The following is a 23,886-nucleotide window of genomic DNA, read 5'->3' as shown; positions in this document are numbered from 1 at the left end:
ACAGTTAAGAAGAGCCAGGTAGGAGATAGCCTCGGTACCAGGCTTTCATTTTTGTTGGTGCAAAAATGTAAAGCCTGGAGGAACGCATTGGCCGCTCTGGTCTAAAAGTGGGAGTCAACCCTTCCGGGTGGGCGTCGCTCCAAATGATGTGACGTAGCGCTGCACTAGGGGGGAAAGGAGGGGCCGGGGGTGACGGACAGATCGATGAGATCCAATCAGGGCGTGCGCAAATCTGAGCCGCGACCCACCCCTCTAGACCAGAAACACGTTAGCTCAGGCTAGGTAGGAGATGATAACTAGTTACAGTTTAGACATGTAGCAGAAGGTCTTAGTCCAGAGTGATTTACAGATGGAGAAAGATCGTGTAAAGAGAAATGGACGGGGAGGACGCATGTCTGGTACAGATGGATGTAGGATGCATGTCTGGTACAGATGGATGGAGGATGGATGTCTGGTACAGATGGATGTAGGATGGATGTCTGGTACAGATGGATGTAGGATGGATGTCTGGTACAGATGGATGTAGGATGGATGTCTGGTACAGATGGATGTAGGATGGATGTCTGGTACAGATGGATGTAGGATGGATGTCTGGTACAGATGGATGGAGGATGGATGTCTGGTACAGATGGATGTAGGATGGATGTCTGGTACAGATGGATGTAGGATGGATGTCTGGTACAGATGGATGTAGGATGGATGTCTGGTACAGATGGATGTAGGATGCATGTCTGGTACAGATGGATGGAGGATGGATGTCTGGTACAGATGGATGTAGGATGGATGTCTGGTACAGATGGATGTAGGATGGATGTCTGGTACAGATGGATGTAGGATGGATGTCTGGTACAGATGGATGTAGGATGCATGTCTGGTACAGATGGATGGAGGATGGATGTCTGGTACAGATGGATGTAGGATGCATGTCTGGTACAGATGGATGGAGGATGCATGTCTGGTACAGATGGATGTAGGATGGATGTCTGGTACAGATGGATGGAGGATGGATGTCTGGTACAGATGGATGGAGGATGGATGTCTGGTACAGATGGATGTAGGATGGATGGATGTCTGGTACAGATGGATGTAGGATGCATGTCTGGTACAGATGGATGTAGGATGGATGTCTGGTACAGATGGATGGAGGATGGATGTCTGGTACAGATGGATGTAGGATGCATGTCTGGTACAGATGGATGTAGGATGCATGTCTGGTACAGATGGATGTAGGATGCATGTCTGGTACAGATGGATGGAGGATGGATGTCTGGTACAGATGGATGTAGGATGGATGGATGTCTGGTACAGATGGATGGAGGATGCATGTCTGGTACAGATGGATGTAGGATGGATGTCTGGTACAGATGGATGGAGGATGGATGTCTGGTACAGATGGATGTAGGATGGATGTCTGGTACAGATGGATGGAGGATGGATGTCTGGTACAGATGGATGTAGGATGGATGTCTGGTACAGATGGATGGAGGATGGATGTCTGGTACAGATGGATGTAGGATGGATGTCTGGTACAGATGGATGGAGGATGGATGTCTGGTACAGATGGATGGAAGAAGGGAGGAGATAGAGTGGTTGTCAGATAGAAGGGTAAAGAGGTTAAGGCTCTGCAGGGTTAAAAATATCACTGGATTCCCAAAAGTGTCACAATGCCCCACACACACACACACACACACACACACACACACAATGGGCCTCATTCATGAAATATCAGGATCAGATGTGGTCTTTAAGTGTACTTACGAGCATTTACAAAAACATTGTGACTCTCTCTCTGTCTCTCTCTCTGTCTCTCTCTCTCTCTCTCTCTCTCTCTCTCTCTCTCTCTCTCTCTCTCTCTCTCTCTCTCTCTCTCTCTCTCTCTCTCTCTCTCTCTCTCTCTCTCTCTCTCTCTCTCTCTCTCTCTCATCTGATTGTGTTCTTGGTACAATCAAAATGGATTAATGTTTGGGAACATGCAAGAAGACATTGGGTTACTGGCTTCTCCTTAGTATTGCACTTTTGCTAAATCGATTTCAGTGCAGCCATATCTAATTTAAATCAGTTACAGTGCAGCCATATCTAATTTAAATCAGTTACAGTGCAGCCATATCTCATATGAAACTAAACGATTCAGATCGGGAACAGAAAGCAATCAACATCTGGTACACGCACACACGCACACACACACACACACACACACACACACACACACACACACACACACACACACAGCGCATTTTATACTAGCGGTGACAAAAGCCAGGAAACCTCCAAGTGTAGCCGTAGCTGCCAAGCGGTCGTTGAAGTGTTGCTCAAGCCGCACTGCGTAAAAGAAAAAGGATAGGGAATAAATGGCAACTGGTTTCTGTCTCTAAGGAGCAGGACTTAGAGAGAGAGGGAGAGAGAGAGAGAACTGTGAAACAAAACATCGTTTGACGCTTCACTGCGTCACTGGAGCGCCGGAAAACGTTGAAGCTGGCTCAACTCTTTTCTCTTTTTTTTTGAGTGGTGCAACCACTCCAAGGAACAGCAATGTCCGTCCTAACCTATGTGACTATGTTTAGAGTACCAGTAGTAAAGGGGCAAAAGTGGCACTGTTGTGCCAGAAACGGAGAGAGATAGTGTTGCACTGTTGCCTGCTAATTACAGAGAGAGAGAGAGAGGCAGGGGGAGAGGGGAGGTGCACCACTCAGTTCACACGGGTGTGATTTATTTGGAGCAGCACACCCATCGCACCCATCACACGCACGCACTCACGCACGCACGCACGCACGCACTCACTCACGCACGCACGCACACACACACTTTGTCTGAGGAAGAGCTAGATACTTGATGTTGGCATATGATTACCTGCACGATCCAGTATCTTTATCTCTCTATTTTAGTCCAGCACCTTGGACTGTATTATACTGTAGTTTGGATGTGTGTGCCTGTGCAAACCAACAGAGAGTTTATCCAAACACGGATAAAGCTCATACTTTTCTTCCCGTCTTTTATCTTGCATTGAATTAACCCTGTTTCTCCTTCCAACTGCCTTTTTGTTTCTAACCTACTGTATGTCTCCTTCTGTCCTCTTCTGTCTCCTCTCTCGTGTGCACGCGTGTGCGTGTGTGTGTGGCCGCTATCCTATACTTGCCTGTGGATTTGTTTCCCTCTCCTCTGTGTGTGTGTGTGTGTGTGTGTGTGTGTGTGTGTGTGGTCGCCCCCTATCCCTGTGTAGAAGTACTCCAACCGTGAGCCGATAGGCGACGACTTCATCGCTCTGCAGCCTCTGTCCAGAGCCAAGGGCCAGCTGGGCAGGATTAGGTAGAGCAGAGGGCCCAAATACACTGTGTTACGTTGTAGAGGGGCCCAAATACACTGTGTTACGTTGTAGAGGGGCCCAAATACACTGTGTTACGTTGTAGAGGGGCCCAAATACACTGTGTTACGTTGTAGAGGGGCCCAAATACACTGTGTTACGTTGTAGAGGGGCCCAAATACACTGTGTTACGTTGTAGAGGGGCCCAAATACACTGTGTTACGTTGTAGAGGGGCCCAAATACACTGTGTTACGTTGTAGAGGGGCCCAAATACACTGTGTTACGTTGTAGAGGGGCCCCCCACTGTTGAGCGTACATGTGCACATCTTGTTACCCGGGGGGGGGGGGGGGGTCCAAATCACCCAAATCCTTTAATGACCTCCTACGATCATACTACAGCGTCAAAAGTAGCAGATCCGCATTTACATGCATGCCAGGTTTCAAGCTTGTCGCTCTGCTACTTTTTCTACTTTTAAATTTGAATCCTGAAAAGTAACGTTTTTTTTTTTGGACAAAAGAGGTTTCTCCACCCGAACAGAGACGATGATAAACCACAGGAGTGCTTTGTTCAAAGTGTTATTTATCTTTTGGTAACTGGCTGAACTTAGGCGTCTCAAGCTGTAGATGAATCACTTAGTTGACAAAAAGAAAAAAGTGTAAACATTTTCAGAAAAAGCACTCCTGTCATCTGGATTCTATCCGTTCAATGTACCGAGGCCCGGTTCTGACACTGGCAGCATGCACACTGCCCAGGCCACCGTTTCATAGGAAGAGAATATGCATGTGGGCCAGATCTGTGTCAAGACAGTAATAATAACTTGACCACATTAGGGTCACAATTTAATACGATCTCCTGGGGGTATAAATCTAGCGTCTTGCGCTTGATTTATGCTCCACCGTATGACATTAAAATACATGAAATACTCTTTATGAGCAGGTGGATCGGCTTACTGTATATTCTGCATGCGACGATGGCATCATACGACCCAAAGTATGAATCAGACTTCCTTGCTCTATTTACATTTTGTTCTGGTTTCTTATCCATCTCTTACTGACTAAAATGAACGCTCCCCTAGTCCTATTGGTTAGATCCTGACCCAGAGAGAGACCAGCGTCCTCTCTCATCCACTTGACTTAGATCCGGTGACCTGTGCCTTATTATCCTGAGAAGTAACCAATCAAAAGAGGCGAAGGAGGGAGAATGGAGGCCCATGCTTATTGTGTCAGAACGGGGCCTCGTTGTGTTGTCTTTGCCTGCTGTGACTGCATGCCCTGGACATGTCGATCAGCATTCTGTCTGCGAGAGGCTTTGGAGGATGTCGTGTATTGTAAAAGCCTGTGTGTGTGTGTGTGTGTGTGTGTGTGTGTGTGTGTGTGTGTGTGTGTGTGTGTGTGTGTGTGTGTGTGTGTGTGTGTGTGTGTGTGCTGCTGTGGACATCCGACTAGATGCCTTTAGTTTGCACCCATTGAATGTCTGGCATTCCCCGTGGAACGTTGACCTTGTGAGACCTGCTTTAATCACTGCTGCCTGCCTGCTAACCCACGAGGGAGGGGAGGAGGACCACAGTGAAGGAAGGAGAGAACGCTGACTACGGTGTTCTGAGAGCATTATAGCTCAGTAAAACCTATAGTAGTGTTTTTATCCTGCCGGGGGAAAAGCGTTCTCTAACTCTACTTGAGGGATCATTGCTGTAAGCCAGTATATATGTCTATATAGCTTATGCAATTGTTATGTCGATGTGGGGGGGGGGGGGGGGGGGGGTGCGTCAGCTATAGGCTGGGAGGTAACGGCTTTGGGAAACGCTGCTGTAAAGCTATGCTTTCTCCCAGGTTACAGAAAGTGGTCTGGGTTTATTTATGTAGTTGAGCAGTGGAGTTAAGCGTTCCTCTTTCTGAAGCATGTGCATGTTGTGCAGTGTGACAGTACAGTACACGCATGGTGCTCAATATTGAGCGTCAGCTTAACTCTGAGAGTGGTACTGTATATGCATTATGGGCAGTTTTCTCAACGTATCTATTTATTCATTTCAAGTCATGCCGAGTCATGTAGCTCAGTGTAAAGTTTGTGGATTTCGCTATAACGTTCACTGGCTCCTACACCGGTATGCCGGCTAGAGCATTGGGACCAGCTTTTCAGGGTTTATTTAGGCTCCAGGTACAATGTGTTCTTGAACACATTGTGTTCTCACCACTCTCTTAAATTGAGAGTGGTGACGGCGAAATGATGTTTGAATCTTTGAATATCAACGCATCAAGACAGACACAGCCATGGAACTCTACTTGTTCACCCTTCAGACCAAAAGTTTGCACTGACGGTTCCACCTGGGCCTATATAGGCCTGCCTCAGGTGCACCAAATGAGGCTAACGCCAGGCCCCACCCAACACCACTCAGTGAAATGATCAGTGCCACAGAATCCAACTCCACCCACTCCTAGCCAGAGAGAGAGGGGATTCTGTACACTCACTCAGTGCAGCTCATAGAGTGGTGGTCCTTGAGGGGGTTCCAGGTGGTCCCTTATAGATATTTTAGACTCTTGAGGAGCTTATGGGTCAATTTGGTTTCATTTTACACTCTATCAAGAATTGAATTGAATTATATAGAACGTAGAAGAATTGTTATTTTGATCAACGTTTGCCTGTTATCTCTATGGTACCTCATCAATACAGCATGGCATTGTGGACATAACATTTTATTCAACGACAAAACAAAATATTCTATAAGACATGTTTAGGGTCTAAGAGGCTAACCTAAAAGTCATCAACTGGTGGTCCATGGAATAAATAATGGGCCTTGACATGAAAAGGGTTGAAAAGGGTCCAAAAGCCGGTTGTGTGGTTGAACATTTCATACCACACCTCTCACTCTGTGCTAGCCCCTTTCGGGACCCTACATAAAGCTTTTCTGAAATTTGGACGAGTTTTATGTTGGGTCCCTGGTCATGACTATATTTTCATATGGGAATTCTGGAACGTGGACGTAAACATGCTCTCTAAGATCCTATCTGCGGCGTGTGACGGCCTTTTTTTGCTTGAGTTATTCTGAATTCGGGAACTTTAAGTACCTATACATCCCGCTGCGAATATCTCCTGTGGCGCGGAAGCCGTTAAGTATTTTTAATCTTTGTTTGACCGATTTGGTCGCTTTATTTCTTCTTGTTTGTTTACCGTTTATTGTACCGCCTCCCGGTGTGCGGTTGGCTTGTGCGGCTACGTCCCTGCCTCTGATCTGCTGTGTCATAGCTATAGCGCCACTAGCTAGCCAGATAGGCGGTACAATGAGGTGTCAATAAACAAGGAAGGAAGAGAAGAATCAAAGCGACCAAATCGGTCAAACAAAGATTAAAAATACTTAACGGCTTCCGCGCCACAGGAGATATTCGCAGCGGCATGTATGGGTACTTATACTTCACATATTCAGAAACACTCACACGAAAACATTTCGTCAAAGAGCGCAGACAGGCCATAAACACGGTGTTTATGTTTTATGTAGTCTGCGTACCAGGTGGCACTGTACTGATGCAACAGGACGCAATGCTCTGTGTCATCAAAAAGTCAGAAACTTCAGTAGCATTTGGGTTCTGCTTGGAGGGCTAACTCTGTGCTACTGTCACTGTCACAGAAGAACGCCCTCAGCTGCATGGACTGCTCGGCTGCATGCCGTGTATTTCACTTTCAGCAAATGTCTTATCTCCATATCCGAACTTTTTCATTTTTTTTGCCAGGTGCTTGAAAAGCGCCTGGACTACATTTGCTACACTCCAGTAGTGACCGTAGTGGATACTTTTTCGTGATTGGCTCCCTCGTCTCTAGGCTAAGCCAAATGGGAGAATTTTACCCATCTTGAACATGTTTCATCCTTTTGAAGTTACTGTTAGCTCTGGAATTGAATAATATTGTTGGCATTCAAACATCATCTCCCCAATATAACGATGATAATAATGGACTGTTTTATATGCATAGTGCTTTGCATGGTAATAATTGATAACACAGGTGGAAATGGGGAAGTCTTTCCATAAACGGAATGAGCAGAAAAACTGTTGACGTTTGTGTTTTCCGATCGTATTAAAGTACCCTCTGCGTTGGTGCAGGACTCTGGGATGTACATAATGCACACCTTGCAAGCGATCACATTTTTCATAATTGGATTCAGTTATTTTGTGTAGGTATATGGCCTGCTGTGTCTGAATTTAAAATCAAAGGATTAATGATAATTACCTTTCACACAATCATTCATGAAATATTAAATTGTTTTAGTCTAATGAGATTAGCAGGAGGCTCAGGGGTACGTCTAGGCCTTCCAGTGCTTGTCGACTCCCCAGTGCTAATATGTTAGCACAAGGCTAATTGGTTTCGACACTAATGTGCCACATTTGCTTTGCTTGAAATCCTTGAATTAGCCTTTTTCCCCCCCATGACACAACTTTCACAGGCCTCCGGTGTTTCTGCTCACGTTGTTTTTCCCCTGCTGTTATTTCTTCACCGTACAAAACTTTGTCTTTTGTCAAAGTGTTCACTTTGTCTCCTCTCCTGTGTAGATGTTAAAGCCCCTCTGTCAGTGACCCATCTGACAGACACAGCTGCGTGGTTGTGTCCACCAGTCATATATCCCAATTAGAATTGTCATGCTGTGTAAGTAAAAGATTATTGCTGACAAATAGTTTGAAGGTTGTATATGAGGTCACCGGAGAGGAGTTTCAAAAAGGAGACCTTTTGGCTAGGAATGCATGTCTGTTGGAACACTATAGAAGGTGTAAATGTTAATTTGCTAGTCTGCTTAGTTGGCAGATTAATTGCCAACTAACCCGACTGGTCAAGTTTCACCCATCATTCTTTGTTGGCTGGCTGACTAAACTGCAGTGTGGCTTATTAATGTTTCTTATTTTCCTGGATGACTGACTGACTGACTGGCTGGCTGGCTGGCTGGCTGAATGAATGACAGACAGACTGACTGACTGACTGACTGACTGACTGGCTGGCTGATTGACTGACTGGCTGGCTGTCTGGCTGGTCTGGCTAACAGCACTCACAGTCAGCATCTTGTGTCCTTCAGATGGAAGAGGATGAGCGTTCAGTCGGCCCAGAATATGACCCTGTTAAAGCCCAGCGGAGCCCAGGGGAGCCCACTTGGCACCTGCTAGCTGCTTCTCCTCCTCCCCCTGCTGCCCCCCGGCCCAGCCCCTGCTCCCCTAGGTAGTACCACCCCGAATACTGTGTCTGCTTCTCCTCCTCCCCCTGCTGCCCCCCGGCCCAGCCCCCTGCTCCCCTAGGTAGTACCACCCCGAATACTGTGTCTGCTTTTCTCCTGCTGCCCCCCGGCCCAGCCCCCTGCTCCCCTAGGTAGTACCACCCCGAATACTGTGTCTGCTTCTTCTCCTCGCCCTGCTGCCCCCCGGCCCAGCCCCCTGCTCCCCTAGGTAGTACCACCCCGAATACTGTTTCTGCTTCTCCTCCTCCCCCTGCTGCCCCCCGGCCCAGCCCCCTGCTCCCCTAGGTAGTACCACCCCGAAATACTGTGTCTGCTTCTCCGCCTCGCCCTGCTGCCCCCCGGCCCAGCCCCCTGCTCCCCTAGGTAGTACCACCCCGAATACTGTGTCTGCTTCTTCTCCTCGCCCTGCTGCCCCCCGGCCCAGACCCCTTCTCCCCTAGGTAGTACCACCCCGAATACTGTGTCTGCTTCTTCTCCTCGCCCTGCTGCCCCCCGGCCCAGACCCCTTCTCCCCTAGGTAGTACCACCCCGAATACTGTGTCTGCTTCTTCTCCTCGCCCTGCTGCCCCCCGGCCCAGACCCCTTCTCCCCTAGGTAGTACCACCCCGAATACTGTGTCTGCTTCTTCTCCTCGCCCTGCTGCCCCCCGGCCCAGACCCCTTCTCCCCTAGGTAGTACCACCCCGAATACTGTGTCTGCTTCTCCTCCTCCCCCTGCTGCCCCCCGGCCCAGCCCCCTGCTCCCCTAGGTAGTACCACCCCGAATACTGTGTCAGAACCAGCTGCCCTGTGGCTGCCCTGCACCTGCATCCTCTCCCTCCCTCTGCATGTCCTCCCCTTCTTGTTTACCCTGATTCATGCTTTGTTGTACGACAGGATTGGCTTATTATTGGCTGTTGTTGGCGTGTGACACTGGCGCGCATAAGTGACGACCATTCCCACATCACCCCCGGCTGCTACCTGACGCAACTGCTTTCACCTCTGTCCCACCCCCCACCCCCGCATTCTGCCCCACCCCTATAGCCATTGACTGGACAGTATGGTGGTGATATTTAGAGAAGGGGAATGCTGTTGGCATGTTGGTGTCCGTGTTGTCTACTCTAGTCTCCCCATAGTGCCTGCATGCTCCCAGTAATGTCTCTCACTTATTGGAGCCTGCATGTCCCTCGTCCTGATCACCAGGGGTACTGTCCTAAAGTATTATTTATTTTATGTCATACAGGGAAAAATATAGATGATGTTGATTGTGGTTGTGTCCATGTTTGTTTGTTGTTGGGTTTTTTCTCTCTCTTTTGTTTATTTGAGAGTTATAGTTTGGGCGACAAAGGTGACGGCACATTATAGTACCGTATGTCATTTAGGTTTGTCATATAACTTTGGTTTATCGTTCATATACATTTTATCATTTTAAGTTTCCAAATTAGATCTGGATTGTTTTTACAAGGACCTGAAACTTGTACTTGTGCATGCATGCGTTCATACTGCAGAACCTTCTTAAAGGGACACTTCACCCTTTTTGCAAAAACATATATGTTAATGACGTTTAGAAGCTTTAGAACACTTTCCTGGGGGTCTTTATGTGTGTAATATGTGGTTTTAGATATTTTAGATTGTAGCAGTGAGCACAGTGTCTCTGATGTCATGGACACTGGTCTCACTACCTTCCTGGACTACAATTCCCATAATTATTTGGTGCACTGCTCCTCCTTGTGAATAGGTGGAGGGCTGTCTTACTAAGACAACATGTAGTCCAGGAAGGAAGTGAGCCCAGTGTCCATGACATCAGAGACACCGGGCTCACTGCTACAATCTAAAATAATCTAAAACCACATATTACACACATAAAGACCCCCAGGAAAGTGTTCTAAAGCTTCTAAACGTCATTAACATATATTTTTTTGCAAAAAGGGTGAAGTGTCCCTTTAAGAGCTCTGGTGGTCCTCCGGACTCCTGGCGTGGACCTCGTGATGCCATGAACCAATAGTACAGTACTGTAAATAAGGCTGTAATACTGTAAATAAGGCTGTAATACTGTAAATAAGGCTGTAAGACTGTAAATAAGGCTGTAAGACTGTAAATAAGGCCATGTGACAAATTAATCGGTAGTCAGGATTGACTGCCCGGCTACAGTAGCTGACAGGTTGGTGAAGCAAGCTAAATTAGGTCCTGTTAGCGTTATGGATGGCTGACAGTGCTCATAGCATGCAATCATAGCAACATCAAAAACATTGAGGACACTGTCGGGCAGATTCTAACTTGGTTTCCAATTAAGCAATATTACACGAGAGGGTGAGGTTTAACGTGATTATTGCCACGACAGTGATGCGGTCAGGAACGAGACGTAGTAGTCGAGTTCCGCAAGCATCACTGAAGTGGCAATAATCACGTTAAACCACACCCTCGAGTGTAATATTGCAATTCTACAACAGTCAAGGTCATTACACACTGGCGAATTAGCGACGCGATGCGAATAAGCGATCTGAAAATGCGAAATATTGCATGTTGCAGTTCGCCTGCGAATCTCTGCAAAATACGACACCAGAGCATTTTCGCACATTCGCACATTCGCCACTGATGTGGAAGCTTGCATGGACTTCAATAGTTTATTTTTAAATGCGAATTATTCGCACGAATATATCGCGTCGCCAATTCGCCAGTGTGTAATGACCTTTACCCTTAAAACTAAGATTTTTTTTAGTGACAGATGTAGTCACTACGATCACAGATGTCCCAAGAAACTAGCTAGCCTAGCCACCGAGTTTGCTAGCGCTCTGGGAAAACAGAGCAGCTGAATTCTTTGTTTTGATTAGGTGGTGAATTGGTGCTGGTTTGATCCACGGCTAGAAGCCGTTTCAACCAATCAGATTGCTTCCTCGAAACGGCCTGTTGTAGAATAAAGTATCTAAAAGAGCAGATCCACACGCTCAAAGCACAGCATGAAGCGACACGCTTGGAGCTTGTAGATCTGCTACTTTTGCTTCTTTTGAATTTGAATCCTGAAAGTCACAGTTTGGGACGTAACGTGGTTTCCACCCAACAGAGACGATAACACTGTGAGACATTGTGGCCTGGAATCCGATAATCTCTTTGTATTGCTATAATACAAATTAAGAAATGTTTCAATACCTAATGGAACAGTAGATTCTTCGGTATTAAACATTGGCTCGTGATCATTATAATTGTAAATGCATTACATTTACAGAGCATATCGTATGTGGCACAGCATCGACAGAATAATTCACATCTCTCTCCTTGCCTGTTGTTCTGTTGGTTGCCAAGAAACATTAGGTTGGCTTCGTACCAACAAAGTGTCTAATGCAGAGAAACGCCGGATCATTAACACCAACAACTAAACAAGCACACAGGCTTTAGCACAAGGAAATCGATGTTTTTTTTTTTTTTTAATCACCATAAATGGGGGAGGGCTGGGAGGGCTGGAAACATGGTAGATTTAACCAAATCTTAACTGTTGTTTTCCCAACAATAACACAATGAACAGTCGCCGAGTACAAATGTGTGCCGTGACATCATCCTCTTCTCTTATTCATGCTCTTCTCTCTCGGTGTCCCCTGACGTCTCTCCCTTCCTGCCCCACCGGTGCTGACACAGGTAAACAGAGAAACCTGATCCTCTAGGCATCGACTCCCCTTCAGTCGTCTTCCCTCCCTCCAGCCCGCCCTGCCCTGCCTGTCCCTCTCCTCTCCGCCAGCGCCTCCGTTCATTTTGCATATCTCATGATTAGGCACTCAGCAGTTTCAGCCCCGCGGCTCCAATCACGTGCGGGAAATACCGACGGTAGAACAAGAGTAGAATATCTAATAATAAGCAAAGCAAAACATTGTTGAGGGCAGGGAATACAGGTGAAGGGGTGGGGTGTCCTGTCCTGTGAATCTAAAGGCCAAGTGCCTTGGTTTGCAGATAGAGATGGCTGTGGGCTGTGTATGTATCGATTGCTTAGTAATCCATCACGGCTCAAACTGTCTGACAGAAAAGGACAATCGTTTGTGTTTAGAATCCTTCAGATAAGTCATATACAGTGTAAAGTCATGTCATGTGACTAAAAGCATTATAGCAAAAGGCCGATGCACACCTCAAAAGGCTGGTGACAGGTGTGTTAGGGCAATGGAGCATATCATGAAAAGGGTATCTTTGAAAGATAAAGAAGACGTCCCGCACACTGGCAGACACTTTTTATCAGGTCGACGTCAGGACAATCGTCCACAATTCGTCTGTCCTGGTGAAGGTCTAAGCGACCGAAACGTCCACCTAATAAAGAGCAACAGATTGTTTTTGGCAGTGTGCGGGACGACGTCTTCTTTGTCTTTCAAAGACACCCTTTTCACGTGGCTAAAAGCAGAATGCTGTGGAAAACGACATCAACAACGGTCCCAGCCAGCACGCCGACATGGGTCCCATATGGTTTAGAGGTGGGCTTGCACACTTCCAACCCATGCCCAGTTAGCCCTCGCGTAGACCACGTGGGACCTATATAGGCTTGCCCACTTCCAACCAATGCCCAGTTAGCCCACATGTAGACCATGTTGGAACTACATGGGCTTGCCCACTTCCAACCCATGCCCAGTTAGCCCACGTGTAGACCACGTGGGACCCTCATAATTTGTCCAGTTCAAGCCCATTCCCACTTGGTACCCATGTATCCCGCATTGAAACCACATGGGCACCAAGTGGGCGTGCTGGCTGGGGTAGACCATCCACTTTGAACCATACATCCTTCCTAATGAATACCAATAAAATGCTTAATAATAAAGAAATTCAGGTCTTGATAATAGGCTACATATATATATATTTTTTTAAATGCACTGTTATTGCAGGTAACATATTATTTCCTCATAATTATAGGCAAATCAGTTTACCTTCATCCATTGTCGTCACTGTTGGTATGGCTAGGTTTGCTGTCAATGTACGTACAGTACAGTACAGTACAGTACAGTACAGTACAGTACGGTCTGTGCATCATGAAACTGTCAGTAGGATGTTCACTCCTGCCTTGGCTGGGAAACCTGTGTTCGGTTAACTGAGGCTGTAGTCCCCCATCTGTTGGGATTACCCACTGCAACAGTACAGTACAGTACAGTACAGGGCAGGGCCGAGGTAGCTGTTCTGTTCTGCTTTAGAATGACATGAAAGTACAGTGCCATGATGGCAAATCACTTAGATTTTTGTTTTATCATTTAGATTTTTGTTTGATTTGGAAATATCCTCACTTCATTTCACGAATTGGTGAACGTGTCGGTGTTTGAAAGGCATGTATGTTACCATCCTGTTAATTTAGCTGTTTTTCAGCCTCCGTTGCCACCATCCTAGATTCATTACCATTTTTGCAGTGAGTCCATGGAATGTAATTGTCTCTCTGTTGCCCCCCCCCCCCCTCCCCTTTCCTTTGCTTTGTTCCATACCTTCCTTCTTTTGTCCCATCCCTCCACCAGTGTTGTTTTTGGCAGCAAATTTCTATTTTAGTTTTAGTCATAGTCTCTTGAATAGTTTTCACTTAGTTTTAGTCACATTTTAGTCACCTGGAATGTTCTATTGTTTAGTCTAGTTTTAGTCGACTAAATGTCATACGATTTTAGACTAAAATGTGTTTTGACAGGCCTTGATGTCGTTGTAATGACATATTTTACACTTTGGTTGCATCCTGAAAATAGCAGATACATATATATATCATGCATGCAACCCAGTGTAAAACTGGATCTCTTGTCCACTAGTCCCTTACTAACATTTTAGTCTAGTTTTTATTTGTTGACGAAATTGTCAGTATATTTAGTCTTCGTTTTAGTCGTCATAGATTCGTTTTTATTTAGTTTTAGTCAGTGAAAAAAGGTAGTCGACGAACATTTTTCGTCTTAGTTTTAGTCGACGAAAACAACACTTGCCCTCCACCTGCACTCAAACTCACGTGTTTCCTCTCCTCCCTGATTCCTCTGCAGTCTCTACCAGCCGCCCAGGCGCAGTCCCTCAGCTGTATGGAGTCCCTGTGCTGCTACCAACATGGCCAGAGCGGCTGCACCCGCCTGGCCCACATGCTGGAGCAAATGAGCGGACAGTGCCAGGACAGCACCAACCATTGCCACACCGCCAGCCACAACAGCAGGTGGGGGGGGGGGAGGGGGAAGACGACCGCAGTGGTGATATTAGGGACTATATGTCCTGCTCGTCGCCTCTCTCTCCCGCTCTCTTCTTCAGATTATCAGGCCTTATAGATTTCTCCGGGTGCTGCATTGGGCATTTCGCCAAAGCAGAGACTGTTTCCATCTATCACTTTCTGGCTTTTTCAGTCTGACTGAAGTCATTCTCTCTCTTTGCAAACACGAAGTATGACGAAGCAGCACCGTATACCGAGTACGATGCGCTCGTGTGTGTGTGTGTGTGTGTGTGTGTGTGTGATCTGTGAAACGCCACATGGCTACGCAAGTCTTTACGATCGGGCTTAAGCTGCAATGAAGGTTAAAGGAGGAAACCAAATATTGGGACTCCAAAGACGAATTAAGCCACCAAGGGCTGAACTTGAATTGAACATAATATCGCTCAGTTCAGCTGTTGAGGACGGACGGGAGTCTGGGCCTTTTGAGTTAGCCACGCACGGGTGTGTTTGTCCCTGTATCCATCCACACTTATAGTAGCAACCCATGCAGTCTGAAGCATATAAACCAAGTGGCTGTCCAGAGAATGTAATTGCAATGCTTTTTACATACGGTTTACGGTAGTAATACGTATGCAAGTGTGGAGGTTTATAGGGGCCCTAGCCAGGGAGTACATACAGTAGGAAAGCAGTATGTTTATTAAGGCCTTTGAATGGAGACCAGCTTATTTACTGTCATAGGTCTCAATAGTACACTAAAAAAGTACACTCTCTTGTCTATGTCGCCCCACACACATTAGGGCAGACCTGTCTAGTTATTCACATTATCTATGTAGTTGTCAACGAAAGCCTTTATTGCTAGATCGAGGATGGCTTCTCGTGAAAGCACTTTTAAACTTGGCTCATTCACACACCTGCATGTCGGTTATCAGACTACACTGTGGATCATGTTCTGTCATACTACTGTATACTTGGTCAACTGTCACCGGGGTGGGCTTCTTGAGTAGAGACGGTTCCGGAACTATTGGGTCGTTCCAATAAGATTCAGATAAGCTGCTCATTGCAGCACCCCTTAACCCATTTTGACCTGAGATCAGATTCTACAAAATGTCTTTGACAGTTTTCTGAAAAGGCTATGTTTCTATGTCAGTCGTTCTTCGATTTTTCAAAAATAGCAGACCTACAAGCTACGAGCTTGTAGATCTGCTATTTTTCAATAGCTAAAGCATAACATAATGCTAACACCAAAAGGGGTTCCCGCCCCAAAATGGGTTAAAATGTCCACGATGCAAAGTAGGACCTTTGAGCAGGCAGGTTGCTGCATGCTGGTTTATAATAATTGTGCAATCTGACGTCATGTGTGTGTCGTCCGTCTGGAAGATAAATGAGGTCGAGCTCCTTTGTGTATTCCTGTTCCCAGCGAGGCCCGCCTAGTCAGCTGTTTGTGAGTGTCACTGCATTGTGCTATTTGAATCCCAACTCAGGAGGATTATTGATTATCTGGCCTGATCAGCCCTCTCTCTGCTGACGGATCAATACTTCCAAGAACAGCTCGGGGGGGGAGAGAAAATATTGATTACGTCGTCAGTAATGAAGATGTTGCAATCTTGTTTTTTTTGTTGCATTGCTCTCTCTCTCTAGGGCTAGGCCATGCCCAATGTTGCATTTTGTTTGTGGGTGTGGCTGTGGTGCATGCGTGTGTTTCCTTTTGTCCGTCGTCTGCATGTGTGTCCCGAGAAGTGATTCATGTGTCAGTCCCTCTCGCGAGCATCACCGGCATCTTCGTAGAGGCAGCGGTGCCCGAACGGTTGGCGGAGCGGTCTTGATATCGGAAGGTCGCTATAGTTCGTATCCCCGGACCGGCACGTTAAACTTACCACCGCTGAAGTGCCCTTTGGACAAGGCATTGAACCTCTACCATGAAATGTTCTATGAGCAGGGCCTGGCTGTAAACAAGTTCTTGAGCTTAGTCCAGTTACCCTGGGTAAACATAGTACCTTTCCTTTCCTTTTCGTCCCGGGATCTACCCTTCTATGCTTGGGGGAAATGATTACCCGTTTAGGGTCATCACTTTGAGTGCTTGTTCTGCCCAGAGTTCCCTGTAGGAAGCAGTTGGTGGGAAATGCACTATGGCAGTCGTCCATTTCATTTTTTATTGTTGCCTGGGGAAGTCGGCCCGTTAAAAGGCTTTGAAGAGATTTGGAAAATGTATTCCAATTAATCCTAAAATGTCATGAGAAGAATTAAAATCAATCACAATTCAACTGCATTAGGCCTGATTGAGCTTTGTTCCGGGCACAACAGCTAAAACAGTTGTCGATTCAGATTGTCTGAAAAGCGCAAACAGCAGCCATCTTGCATTCCCAGGCGACAAAACCCCCCAAATCAATGTAAGCTATTTGACGTTTGGCACAGATCTGTTGTGTACTGTAGGATTTGGGCAACACTTGAACCACATTAATCTAGACTAGGGGCTCACAAACATTTCCATGCCAAGGACCGCCAAATAACCAGATAACCATATTTGGTTATTTGGCTGTCCTTGGCAACCAGGGGGGGTTGCCAAGGACAGCCAAATAACCAAATAACCATAGCCCCCCTGGTTGCGTCCCACCTAGGGACAGCGGTGGCCGAACGGTTTGCGGAGCGGTCTTGATATCGGAAGGTCGGTAGTTCGTATCCCCGGACCAGCACGTTAAAATCACCACCGCTGAAGTGCCCTTGGACAAGGCATTGAACCCCTACCATGAAATGTTCTATGAGCAGGGCCTGGCTGTAAACAAGTTCTTGAGCTTAGTCCAGTTACCCTGGGTAAACATAGTAACTTTGCTTTGCTTTGCTTTACCTATTGTGAAGGATAGGTGGCTAGATTGACTGCCGAAATAGCCAAAGTTTGACAAAATTGACATCGAAATTTGACATCGACGTTGCATACATTTTGTATGATTCCCGCCCCGGAAGCCCCCACTTTGAAGAGCTCTAGATACAGCCACAACTAAGGCTTAATGGAAGACACCTTGTCACCTTCCTGACCCCACCACTCCTCTCCTCCCTTTCCCTCACTAAAATCTTTACCCTTAGGGCAGATTCATACTCCCATTTAACCGCTGTAGTGCCGAATTGATTTCGGCTCGTCAGAAACTTTCAGTAGCACCGAAGAGCCGACTTTAGGACGGTACCCCCCCCCCCCCCCCCCCTGAACCTCAAATGACGTCAAATTGTAGGCTCTGCAGAGCCGAACCGACTTTTATTGGGCTCTAAAATAGGAGTATGAATCGGCCCTTACGTGTCCATTTTCTTACGCTCTCAGAGTGAAACTGAGGACGGAGGAACCCTGAGGACATTCCTGACTCATCGGCTCCTCTCCCCTTCTCATTTTCATAGGAGGAACTCTAAGACGGATGACAAAAGAAGGAACTTAAAGACTAGTGCGCGGCTCAGCCCCACGTTTGGCCTTAATGCTAGGATACTGCCATAGGGTTTCTTTAGAATATAGTACTATTATGCTTGATGACTGGAAGGGGAAGTTTAACACACTATAGGGCTGCACAAGCCATTGAAAATAAATATATATATTTTATTTTTCACAGTTACATAATTCGTAATTAATAATTGCCCTTGTCTCCTCAGTAACCAGAACAATGTACAATGCACCTCCCCATCCATCAGGCGCACATCAGGTCATTACATACCATTTTAAATGAACGACAAAGACAAAAAAAAACCCCACCCAAAATCAACATTTCCAATAAGCATGATTACAATGTTAAAACAGTTTCCGTGCTTTGAATGGATTACTCCAGGTTAATGTCGCTGCCATATCGGACATACGCGACTTTTGTTTTATGTGTTTAATCCGCCGTAATGTAATAAATAAAAATAAAATCCTTCTTCGCCGCGGAGAAAGAGAGTAGATGCATTTGTGTTGACGGTGAAACCGGAAATCGTCACATGCTGTGGGCTGCTAGGGCTTCTGGGAAATTGAGGCCAATGCAAACGAATGGGGTTCAACGCCTCATGGAGGAGGGTCCTGTGCTGCGTCTTCCGGGTGTACCAAGATGGCGGGTGGTGCTGCCGTTCATAACAAACGGGGGGAGCTTTTTTCGCTCGATTTTCGCGGATTAAAAGCCCACATAAATCAGCGTATGCTCTAAAGGTAATACAACAATCTCGGCAGTGAAGGGGGGTTGATTAAAAGTCTGGTAAATCGTTTTCAGCAGTCAAACTGTTAAGCGAGAAATAGTCTGTATTATTGGTAGTATTTCATGCAGAAGGATGGTCTTCCTGCTAGGAGGACTGTCACACCTCTAACTGTGCCCTTGGTGGACTATATGCATGGCCTAAACCTGACCGCATACTGTACCAAAAACCTAAACATGTTTATTTACATACTGTACATCTTCTATTAGAAATGTAAATATCTCTCATACAGTATACTGGAAGCCCAAATGTAGCCGGCTGCTTGACTTGCTCTGCTTTTTGCAGCGTTGAATGAACGTTAGCCGCAGCTTAACCCATTTTGACCTGAGATCAGATTCTAAAAAAATGTCTTATACATCCTGACAGTTTTCTGAAAAAGCTATGTTTCCATGTCAGTCGTTCTTCGATAAAAAAAAAATATAGCAGACCTACAAGCTCGTAGCGCGCCACTCGGTGGCGCGCTATGAGCTTGTAGATCTGCTATTTTTCAATAGCTAAAGCATAACATGATGCTACCACCAAAAGGGGTTCCCGCCCCAAAATAGCCGGGGCGTTGGGTTAGGAGGAGGCACTGATGTGTGGGGACTCGGATTTGGGGCTGTGTGGTGTGTGCAAATCGCAGCATCCCAGATTCATACTCGGGCAGAGTATGAAGTGCGAGACAAAATGATCACACGTCGTCTTGTATATCTCCTGTCTTTTTTCTACTGTATCCTGAAGCCTTATAAATACACGAGCTTCTGAGAAGAGGCTAAATGTTTTCGAGGGGCGTTGCTCGATGAGGAGACCTGGAGTGCTCTGGGCGGGCGGAGTTCCATATTATTCTCCATTTGGGCTCGATATGATATGATGACTCCTCCCTTCCAGACTGCCACGGTTTGCAAAGCGAGCGCGCCCCGACTGTCTTGCTGCATGGGGGCTGCTGCTGTTTTTGTATTTTTGTATACAAAGTAAAACTATGTATTTGTGCCCCCCCCCCCCCCCCCCATCCACACACTCTTTCTTTCCTCCCGTCTCCCTGTCACACTCTTCTGCCTCCTTGTCCTTGTCGCACTCCTTGTGCGAGATCTGCATAATGCTGTTCAACTTTCCAGATTAATTATTCATGTGCTGTTTTAATATCCCCTGTGAGCGCTCTCTCTCTCTCTCTCTCTCTCTCTCTCTGTCTGCCTCGTCAGAAGGCAGTGTGCCTGTTGGCTTCTCTTCTTGGCTCGATGTGTGTTCTCTATTCCACTGAATGCCGCGTGAGCAAAGAAGGAGATTTAACCCGTTCTGACCTGAGATCAGATTCTAAAAAAATGTCAGTCGGATTTTTCAAAAATAGCAGACCTACAAGCTCGTAGCGTGCCACTTGGTGGCGCGCTATGAGCTTGTAGATCTGCTATTTTTCAATAGCTAAAGCATAACATGATGCTAACACCAAAAATGGGTTAAGGATCTAATAATGTCAGGCTGATAGTGATAGTGATAGTGATACCCAGCCATGGGGTTACAATACTAGTGGCACTAGTGTGGTGTGATGCCTGAGCCTGAGGTCATCAGCCCCGGGTTCCATTTGTACAATAACAACAGGGAGACCCATATCTTAACCACTTGAGCCCTATATACTTAGTTTGTACGACAAATAGTGAAAATAGCAGAGGCCTATTTTTGCTACTTTTGAATAAAAGAAAAATGTGTTGAGAATGTTGGACACATTTAGTGTGTATTTAATTCAGTCTGACCAGAAGTAAGGATAAAACACATACCCAATACTGATTTAAAAAAAAAAATGAAAAAAAAGTGAATCTGGCATCAGCCTATTTACTGTTTCCCCAGGTCTTAAAACGGTTGTCTTTATCATCACTATTATGAGTAATACACACTCCTATCAGTACACAGCAATCTATCATGTAATCTATCTGAACCTTTCCACGTCCCTCTACTCCTCCCTGCTGGTGTTTTTAAGGTAGTCATTTCAACAGGTGCAGAACTACACTACACTGCAGGTTGGTATTGTCCCTGTCTAGCCCAATAAGGCCTGACATATATATATTGTTATGGCTGTGGCTCTGTGGCCATAACAAAAAAGGGGAAAAACCAGACCGGAGGACAATCCAAAAATAAGTATTTTATTTACATACTTTGAATAATAGTAATGAAATAATTCAAGTTTCCAACTGAAATTGGCAGGGAAACATGCTGCCCAAAACTTATAGAACCAAACAACAAACAAACAAGGGTGCTCTCCTGCAGCCTGTGGAGAAATGCAGATCTGAAGTTCTGTGAGAGCAGGTCTCTTAAATAGTGTTTGGGGAGGACACTGGCCAGGTGTCTCCCTTTCCACTCATCATATCTAGCCCCGCCCTCTAATCCAGCACTGCATTAGGTTAAAGGCACAGCCACACACACACACACACACACACAGAACCCCATAGTAGACTAAAGGCCCAGGGGGCCGTCACAATATTCAAAGATTTGTGCCGCATTTTCAGGATAAAAAATAAATAAAAATAGCAGACCTACAAGCTCGTAGCGCGCCACTCGTTGGCGCGCTATGAGCTTGTAGATCTGCTATTTTTCAATAGCTAAAGTATAACTTAGTTATGGGCTATAGTGTGTGCTGTGGTTCTATACACACTAGCCCCCCTCTCACTCCCTCCATGCGGAAAAGACGGTAACTGATCAGGAGGCCTTGGGAGCTACTGTATTTAGCAGCCGTTCAGAATGAGAAACGGCACAGTTTCAAGTGGATTACACCCTCCTCGACTAGAGGTCTCTAAGGGTGTGCTAATGTACTGTATGCAGAGGAACACGGCGAACATTTGATGGAATAACCCTGCTTTTGCGAGGGCTTTGTAGGAATACCGTAGATTTTGATACTAGATTTGTATATTTAATATATTGTAGAAGATATTATGATACCTATTTTTGTAGCAGCAGGAAAGCTATTTAAATGGCTCAAGCGCTGGCCTTAAGGATTCATATTGTATCAACAGGAAGTCGTAGGTAAGGGAGCGACATGTTGGCTATTTTATATTCGCAATCATTTTCGTTTGAATCTGTTCATGGCTGTTTATTTTATTTAATTCACAATCATTTATGTTGCATCGTTGCTTGAGTAGATCAAGTCTCACCTTCACCCCCTCCCTATTCACTAAAGCCAAATACTTTAGTCTCAACAATGTCTACTTTTCAGCAGAGAATTTGGCTTTAATCCGAAAACATGTTTCATGGCCGTGAGGGTTCATGTGGTCAAATAAGACCACCACAGAACACCATTAGCCATTTAAAATACTCTCTCTCGTCTTTCAAATGAGGCCAGAGTGATTTGGTAGCATTGAACTGAGCATTGAAATACAGTAGGTGAGACTTGAGATTCTCAACCGCCACATCCCCGCCTTCTCTCTCTACCCATAATGCACCTCTCTTCTCACGTCACCTCCAGTCTAGTTGGATTATGACGACAACGGCATCAGTGTGGAAAAAAAGCTGTGAGATAAAGCACAGTTTGGCGTGTAATAATTATCACGTACTGTACCGTGTCCCAACTCTCTGAACCCTCACTACTACTACTATTACTACTACACAACATGTCTTCCTCTAGCCTGATGTACACTTCAGTGTACATGACAGTGTCACTTGCCAAAAATAGCAGATTCTGCAAAGCTCACAATGAGCTTGTACGTAGATCGGCTGTTTCCAGCAAGCGACGCTGTCATGCGACGGCGTATATGAATTAACAAGTGACACTAACCTCACTGACACTGAACTCTTTCTTTACGATTCTTTCTCGTCTCCCACGAACACACAAACTGCTGTCATTATGCTGCACACACACACACACACGCTCACTGCTAAAACTCAGTTCACTGCTGCCTGTTTTCAGGTCGTGGAACGACCCGGAGAACTTCTACTCCAACGACCGCACTATCCTGACGCTGTCGCCCATCGAGGGCACTCACTGCTGAGCCTCCAGACCACACGCACGGACTGGGGAGAGGGCTTGCCTCCCTATGACCCCATAGGGGTCATTCACTCTCATCAGTTTGCATCCCCGGTTGAATTAAACGTAATCCTCACTCAGAAGGACAATGGAAAAGGACACAGACGGGGAGCTATTGGGTCCCCAATTCGGAACGCTTTCTAGAGAGGTGGAACTGTGATATCAGAGGATCATGTGGAGCTAGTTTCGGACAGCACAGATTGAGGAGCTGACCTCACAGCTGCCCCATGCTCTCCTGAACAGCCAGTTATAGCTTTTGCTCAAAGTTGCTATTTAACCACCCAAATTCAACAGGTTACAGTATGACTTCATTAGCCCCGACAAGCAGGCACAGAAATGGAGGACATCTAAAGATGAGATGCAAAGACCCACAGACTAGCTACGGTAGCTCCCTGTTTGCAACCAGTGCAAGTTCCATCTGGGAGAAACACAGTCTCTCCCGAGTGTACTTTCCGCATCACTTCATCATCCTATGGTCATGTCCAGTGTAGGAAAGACACAGCATGACTACAAGAGGGACTCTGATGAGATCTCCAGACATCTCACCTGAAGACTGAGATGGTCTGTAGACCAACAGTACGTCCTCACAGAGACCACATACTTTCTCATCATCTCAAGAAGAATGTCAGATGAGGTCTGACGTCAATGGCATCCATAAACATTTGTATTTATTTTTTGATTTCCTACATACTGTAGACTAGCACCCTGCCCTTCTCTCTCTCTCTCTCTCTCTCTCTCTCTCTCTCTCGAGTCTTGACCATTCCCTAACTGCAGCCTTCTCTTTTCATTCCAAAGTAAAAGGAAAGACTAGAGTCCTATCATCCTATGGAACCACCATATCTTTGTTTGTTTTTTAAAAGATATTTTTGGCCTTTATTGGATAGCGTACACAGGTGACAGGAAATGGGAAGAGGGGGGGGGGGGGGTTGACACACGGGATCGGGAGTCGAACCCGCGGCACGCCGTCAAGCTGGCTTAGCAGCCTATAGGTGCCTGGACCGCTACACTAGCCGCACCGGGCCGGAACCGGAAACCACCATATCTAACACAACACTGTAGCGCTTGAAGGCCCCAGAGCCCGGGTTAATGTCTGGGT

At 46.1% G+C, this 23,886-nt stretch overlaps 1 protein-coding gene across 1 annotated transcript in view; it reads left to right on the top strand.

Annotated features, from left to right (window-relative positions):
* atp11b (ATPase phospholipid transporting 11B) overlaps window positions 1-23,505 on the top strand; it is a 93,245-nt gene extending 69,740 nt beyond the window's left edge. The window contains exons 29-30 of the mRNA XM_083768095.1: window positions 14,454-14,617; window positions 22,674-23,505. Coding sequence (XP_083624221.1) covers window positions 14,454-14,617; window positions 22,674-22,755 — 246 coding nt within the window. The 3' untranslated portion in view covers window positions 22,756-23,505. The remainder of the gene's footprint in view (window positions 1-14,453; window positions 14,618-22,673) is intronic.
* Window positions 23,506-23,886: the final 381 nt, after the last annotated feature.

This window comes from Protomyctophum parallelum (genome assembly GCF_964188405.1).
Source record: "Protomyctophum parallelum genome assembly, chromosome: 6".
NCBI classification, from domain to species: Eukaryota; Metazoa; Chordata; class Actinopteri; order Myctophiformes; family Myctophidae; genus Protomyctophum; species Protomyctophum parallelum.
This window is presented reverse-complemented; position numbering and strand designations above follow the sequence as displayed.